General features: G+C 44.3%; 1 protein-coding gene across 1 annotated transcript in view; it reads left to right on the top strand.

The window, feature by feature from the left end:
• Positions 1 to 2,049: 2,049 nt before the first annotated feature.
• The window catches only part of RBM12 (RNA binding motif protein 12), a 9,291-nt gene continuing 3,969 nt past the window's right edge, over positions 2,050 to 7,371 (top strand). Inside the window, exons 1-2 of the mRNA XM_010142465.1 lie at positions 2,050 to 2,133; positions 6,617 to 7,370. Coding sequence (XP_010140767.1) covers positions 6,639 to 7,370 — 732 coding nt within the window. The 5' untranslated portion in view covers positions 2,050 to 2,133; positions 6,617 to 6,638. The remainder of the gene's footprint in view (positions 2,134 to 6,616; position 7,371) is intronic.

Below are 7,371 nucleotides of genomic sequence, written 5' to 3'. Positions count from 1 at the left end.
GAGGCGAGGCAGGCGCTCCGCAGTTTGCGGGGGAAAGGGTCCCTGGTGCATGTGGCGCTGCCACCGCTCGTCGGGGTTAGCCTGTAAACAGCAGCGAAGTTGCCGTGCAGTAACGTAACGCTCTTCTCCAGGAATAAAAATCAGCTCTGTAAAAGAAAAAGCAAACAGCCAAACTCCCAGCCCCCTTAGCGTTGAACTGGGTCCTGGAAGGGCTCTGTGAGCTTCCTTTCAAAAAAAAAAAAAAACCTTGATTCTGGTTTTATTCAAACTTACCCGTTGTTCTTAGTGATTTTTTTTTTTTTTTTTGCCACCTCGATCTGCTGGCGTTAGGAAGAAAAATCGAAGGCTGTTTCCTCGGTGGATTCCTCCTAAGCGTTTCGCCAGCTGCTTTGTGTCCAGGGGATGGTGGTCCTCACGGTGTAGCTGATGAGGTGGTGTGGAGAGTCTCCTCGGTGAAGTCCCAGAGGTGCGGTGTCAGCGCTGTGCAGGAGCACCTGAGCCCGAGCTGATGGTTCCTGGTTAACTGCTTTAGCCAGTCGGGTTGATGGGAAAGGATGTCTTTTACGTTGCGGGAATCGAGACTTGCAAACAGAAGTAGATGGTGTTTGGTGGCAGGGTTAAGCGGAGTGAAGTTTTGCACCTTTTCTGAAGAATGCCGCTTGGTTTTGTTCATGTTGTTGCTCATAGCATGTTGTCTTAGTCCACTGCGAATCTCAGCGTGTTTTCAGTGTTGTGAAGGGGAACGTATGCAATGCTGGTTGCTGTGCTGGAACTACATCGGATGATTTGGGTTTTTCTTCCAAATGGAAAGTTCCTTGTTCACGAGAGGTTTACCTGTTTTGCGAAGCAGTTGCGTTTCTGCCTGAGACTGTTTTTTCGGTGATTACGTTCTTCCCTGCATTGTAAACTACTGTTGTGACACTGCTAGATATGAAAGTATATGGTTGAGTCCTCCTAATGCAGGATTACTTGTTTCTCTTAAAGGCCTAACAAAAAAACCCCTCTTCTTCTTCTAAATCCATTTGCCATTTTAATGTAAGTCTGACGAGTGTAGTTGTGTCTCTCTTGTAAGTCTGCTGTTCATCCTGGAAGATCTGTGAATATCTGTGTTTGTTTTAGTTCCCCTGTGAGGGACTTTGGGGATGGTTTGGTAGTATTTCTTCTCCGAGTTTGCTTTGGTAACAATGTTTATAACTGAAAACGGCTCGTTTGGGTTGTGTGTGGAGAAGGCAGTTAGTTATATCTCAGTGTGGTTCATTCCTGGATAGTTTTCCAAAGAATCACAATTTTAGTATGAGATGGGCTACTAAGCAACGAAAGAACAAGGATTTTCCATCCCTTCTTTAAATACAAAATACGTATGCTGCCACTTGAAATGTTTGGTTCCTTTGTTGAGTGGAAACCCCAGGAAGACAATTTCTGTACAGGCATGAAAAAAATGGGTGTTTGTTCAGGATTTGGGTAATGAAATGAGAGATTCCAACTGGGAACAGAGTGTCTTGGTGGGGAGTTGTTGCTGTGTGCTCAGTAGAGGTGACTGGCTCGAGGTGGCTGAGAAATGTCAGTTTACGGGTTTGTGTGACTGCTGTAGAGTTCCTCATGTGCAGCTGCAGGGAGCTTTTCTGAGGGGTGGCTTACATTGCTTTGTTCGTGTGGGAGGAAGGAATATCGTTACTGATGGATCAAGGGTTTGTTAATGTTCGGGGTTTTGAAGTATTGTAATCCTTCTCTTTGCCTGTGAAGGTTGGTTTGTTCACCTGTTGGTGATGGGAAAACGTGAAACATTCTTTGAGTGTGTTCTGGTTCTCTTTGTATTCTTTGTGGAAGGCGTGTTCATGTCTTTGGATATACAAAAACTGCAGTGCAGTTCCTGACAAGTCGTGCAGGGATCAGTCCTAGAAACGGCACTGCTGCTCTCGTGGTTGTTGTATTTCGCAGTGCCTCGTGGTGGTTGCAGGTTTGAACTTTCTGTATATACAGTTCTTTGTGGACTGTTACTGCTGTTGTGTTGCCTGCATTGATTTTTGCCTCCATTTATTCTTTATTGCAGTCTAAAAGTTGGTTTTAATTGGTTGCCCACAGGATTGGCTTGGCTTCTGCTACTTGTTAAGAAAAAAACATCTGTCTTTGCAGGTAAGAGCCTTTGAATTGAAGACCTCTTTATATGCATATCGCGTGTATCTTAAGAAATATTTGAAGCTTTTGGAATCTTGAATTAGTATCAAAACACATGGGTCAAATAATCTACAGTTAGTCTGTCTTTACTTCGATTCCCACTGGTGATGGTGGTTCTGGCAACGTTTGTTCTTGTAAACAGAATTTTCTGCCAAACTGATGTTTTATTGTGTCATCAGCATGTGGTAGTCCGGAACACTCTCCCAGTTATTTTGCACTGTTGGGAAATGTTCCTCCTTCGCTGTGGGCCACGGGCCCGCTCGTTTCTAACTACTGCAGTTTAGAAGTGTACAGCAGTTGGGTCTAATTAGGTTTTGCAGGATGTAAAGGGATCAGATAGGTTCAAATTAGCTCAGAGGTGACTATATACCAGGTTGATCTTAGCCTTTAAAAAAAAAAAAAAATCCAAACCAGAATCGTAGTCTGCAGCTTTAACTTCTGCTAGACGGTCCCAGCCCGGAATCATAAATTTCTTCCTACGATACCGAAGTTATTCCAGTTCTTTGACTCCATCCAAGAATTGCCAAACAGGTTGTGTGTGTACTGCACAGGTATCGTTCTCTAACGCTCCCCAGGGGCTGGGTTGAATCTTCCAGTCTTTACTTAGTTTGACAGACATGTACGCCTTAAAAGGCCGGTCTGCTGGCTCTTACCAGTTTATGCCTATCACCCAAATTCGGCTTATTTGACTGGCTAGCCCACAGATGTAAGAAGTAGTACTGTCATCCTGTACGCCTCTTCCCAGTGTAGCCTCAACGTTTTTAAAGATGTTGCTGTCAAGACACAGAAACGTGCATCGGAGGAACTGAATTGCTGGTTGTCAGCAGCCTGTTACTCTCCGTTTTTGATCTCCGCTTGCTAACAGGGATCGGTTGTCCATAGTACAACTCCAGGATTTTGTGCTTCTGGTCTCTCCAGAAATAATAGTTGAGCACACAAAATGCTGCTGTTGCCTTAAAGCACCTTTTTGTGCAGGGGACACAAGCAGGCAGCCTGAGAACATCTCTGCCAGCCTGACCAAAAGCCTTCCGTGTGCCCCGAACAGGCACGTAGCCCCTTCTGCCTCTGCAGGGAGTGTTATGTGTGTGTTGATCTTCACGAGCCAACAGTGAAATGCTTGAGTGAGCTTTGCTTTTTCATTAGCTGGAAAATTTGAGCGAGTGGGTTATTGTCTCCTAAGGGTGTTTTTGGAAAAAATTGGACTCGTGAGTGTTTAGAAATGTGGAATTCGGCCATTTTGGTCCTTGTGGTTTTTCTTTAAATCACAGAAGCGAAACGAATAATGCGTTAAAGCACTGAAGTCCTGAAAAATTTGCAGCAGTTACATTTTGAGTTGACAAAATAGTTCCTTTTGCCAAAAATACTTGGAGTAAGATCCTTAAAATTCTTTTTATTTGTAGCATGCTACTGTTAGCTGTTGCTTAATAGCAAGCATCTGCTTAATGTGATGCATGGAATTAACTTTGCTGCTAGTTTTTCTGGCCACTTACAGGCCTAAGCAGCTGCTTGGGATTTCTTGTTGATAGGGATTTAGTGGACCGACGCAGAATACTGAAAACTTCAGGGTATCTCATAGCGCTTATAATGAAGTTTTGAATTTAGTGCAAGATTGAAACACCTGCATTATCCCAGAAGTTGTGTAAGCGTTCAAATGCTCGAACTCGTAAGAATTCTTTTGTTACCTCACCTGTTAATTCGTCTTCTGGGCTAGACCCGTGGAATTGTTAGTAAATGCAGTTATCTAGCAGCTCTGATAAAGAGTGAGTGGTGTTCTAAACTGGCAGATGCGAGCAGAAAAACCTTCCCGCTCGCATTTGTTCAGCTAATGGCTGTATCACATTGTCATCCCTTTTGTATTAGTAAGGAAAGAACTAAAAGTAATTCCCCATTCAACACAAGAAGCTTCAAGTGTCTAATTCCTGACACATACAATTTCTGAAACTCATTTCTTTGTGTAATAGGTAACAGAGAAAAGGTAAAGCTCCTGGCAAGAGTCGCTGTTAGTAGAGTTCTAGTTTTCAGGGCATAGGTGCAAGACCAGAGATGCTTTTAATCATCGAACTCAAAAGCAATCCTGCAGCATAATGTAGTAAATCTGGGTTTTACAACCCCCTTTGCTATGGCTCCCCTAGAGCAGGCAGAATTTTTGTTCTAACTTCAGTTTCAGCGGTCACTATCAATGTTAGGCAGATTTAAAATAGAAAAATGAAAACCTACAGGATCATTGAAAAAAACCTGCTGTTTTTAAACAGTGCGGAAAGTTTTACCTGCGTTCTTAGATGTGTACACAGCATAGACCGTTCTTACTTCGACCTGCTTTTTCTTCATACGGGCCAGTTATTTCGCTGTTGGAAAATGATTGGGCAGTGAACTCTATTCTCAAGTTAAATGTAGGTGCTGCTGTAAGAGGTAAATGCAAGATACTGCTTTTGTTCCACCTCGCCATGGACAAGGGAAAGTTGCTTGAAAGAAACCAGCCCCTGAGGTTTAGTATGTGTTCCCCTTTCTGCTGCTGCCACCATCCCTTGCTGGAGCAGAGCTTTTCTTAGCAGTGTATACACCTAGATTTTTTTTTTTCTTAAGACTACATCATGTTTATCTTCCAAGCTCCAGTGTCTCTTTCAGGGTGTAGTAAGGAATGGGATGTTCATTCACAGCAGCTAGAGCAGCAGAGCTGACTTGGTGCCAGTGGGCTTGTCTGCTGTTTCCTTGAGGGAGAAAGGTCCTCCCTGCTTCGATGGGGTCAACTGGATGTGGGCCAGTGCCCTGTAATACCCCAGGATGTTGCTTGAGTTCGTTAGTGTGTGGAAGGGGTTGGCAATAGTTTATTGGGCATGAAAACAAAATGCTTTTGTAATCTGAAGTTCCATCATACAAACAAAAGAATTGCTTCTGTTTTTTCATTGTGGAAGAATTGTTACTCTTGTTTTCATTAAGTACCGGGTTCAGCCTTATGTGACGTGGTTAAATTGTTGGGTAGTGGCTTTACCCAGTAGTTAAGGACACGCTGAAGGCCTGTCTACTCCAAAGCAACTGGAAGACCTGCACAGGCAAGTGCAGCTGACGTAAGGATTCGGCTGTACGCTGCGATACAATACTCAGCTGACCGTGAAGCCTGAGGAGATAGTTGCTGGTCATAGTTGGTGATAGCTTTCATACAGAGCCAGAAGCCTTTGCGCCACCTGCTGCGGCATTGTGTCACTTAGTTCACCCTTGGCTTCAAAGGCTTTGTTACACCATCTGTATGTGACTGATGGGAGCCACAGAGGTCTTCATACAGGTGCTGAACTGGCTGGTACGGAGGAATTCAAGAGGTGTCAGGGATGAAGTGGATTAGGTGAAACACGGTGCTGCTGCTGGCCGTTCAGGATGAGAGGCTGGCTTCTGAACTGATGGGTTGTGCTAGGATTAACATGGTGCTTTCAGCCTTTACTGAAGGGTTGTCAAGAAAAAGTGAGAATCACCTAATTTCCTGTTTGTCTGGAACTTTGGGTAGGACCTCAGGCTCTTCTGTAGAATGTGCACAAGGTAACTACCTACCTGTGTGGAAGATCTGCCTATTCAGACTCGATCTTAAGCTTCCACTGGCCGCAGCTGCAGAGGTGAATGTCATTTACTTGTCCTGAGACGGAAGGTGTAGTATGAGACAAAACATCTGCAACTGTTGAAAAATTATACCTTGTGTTGGAAAGTTGTAGAGGCCAAATATCTAGCCAGGATGCGCATAGACGTTAATCAGAGTTTAGGTGAGGTCTGTATAGTCACAAAATGTCTCAGGCTAGTTAGCCAGTGTCATGAGCACCTCAACCTCTTGCCTTTGCTAAGAGAAAAGTACGAGATCAGAGTAATCTAGGTGGTCCCTGTCAGGATGTCATGTGAGTCTCACTGTTGCTAGTTGTCCACGATGGGTTTTGTTCGTAACCAACCCACTGTCATGTTTCTAGTCGTCTTCACCTGGGAGGAGATCAGACCCCTCCCCAAATGAAAGAGAACTGTTTATTTCCCGTAGGCGTGCAGAATTTTTTGCAGTCACTTTGCCAGGTACGGTGGATACCATATCAGTGTCTGGTAAATTCATTTTGTTTGCTTGGCTAAAATACTCACTTTTGCTTATGTTCCATTAAATGTTCAACTACTGATACAACAGTTCTGATTTTCACTGTTCCTCAGATGTGTTTTACTGACACTTGTGGGTCTTAGTTTAACAGTTATTTTGGAATTTCTCGTGCAAAATGTATACTGATTGTACTGGTAAATGTTTAATACTTCAATCTGTATGAAGTAAACAAACATGAATAAGGAATTTGGAATATAACCATGCTTAATCTTTGCAAGATGCTGTTAGGTGTATGTAAACGAATATAGTAGATGGTGTCTGTAGGTAATTGCATGGTGTCATAAACCGTAGTCTGACATAGCCGTTGCCTTTTCTCATCTGCAGGTGTGTGTTGTTTCAGCGCAGCATGGCTGTGGTCATCCGCTTGCAAGGTCTCCCGATTGTGGCGGGGACCATGGACATTCGCCACTTCTTCTCTGGATTGACCATTCCCGATGGGGGCGTGCATATTGTAGGGGGTGAACTGGGTGAGGCTTTCATCGTTTTTGCCACTGATGAAGATGCCAGGCTGGGTATGATGCGCACAGGTGGTACGATTAAAGGGTCGAAAGTCACGCTTTTGCTGAGCAGTAAAACTGAAATGCAGAACATGATAGAACTCAGTCGTAGGCGTTTTGAAACTGCCAATCTAGATATGCCGCCAGCGAATGCTAGCAGGTCGGGACCACCACCTAGTTCTGGAATGAGTGGAAGGGTTAACTTGCCTACTACTGTACCTAACTTTAATAATCCTTCTCCTAGCGTAGTAACTGCTTCTACTACTGTGCATGAAAGCAATAAAAACATAGCCACATTTTCTACTGCCAGTATGGGGACTGCACCTCCAAATCTTGGGGGAACCTTTGGCAGCCCAACGTTTAGCTCAACTATACCTAGCACAGCGTCCCCAATGAACACGGTACCTCCTCCTCCAATCCCTCCTATCCCAGCTATGCCATCTTTGCCACCAATGCCTTCTATTCCCCCAATACCTGTTCCACCTCCTGAACCCACCCTGCCCCCTGTTCCTCCAGTTCCTCCGATACCCCCTGTTCCCCCGGTACCTCCAATGACACCTATGCCTCCCATATCAGGAATGC

This window comes from Buceros rhinoceros, unplaced genomic scaffold (assembly GCF_000710305.1).
Source record: "Buceros rhinoceros silvestris isolate BGI_N320 unplaced genomic scaffold, ASM71030v1 scaffold22448, whole genome shotgun sequence".
Classification (NCBI taxonomy): domain Eukaryota; kingdom Metazoa; phylum Chordata; class Aves; order Bucerotiformes; family Bucerotidae; genus Buceros; species Buceros rhinoceros.
The sequence above is the reverse complement of the archived record's forward strand: the minus strand, read 5'-3'. Positions and strand labels throughout refer to the sequence as shown.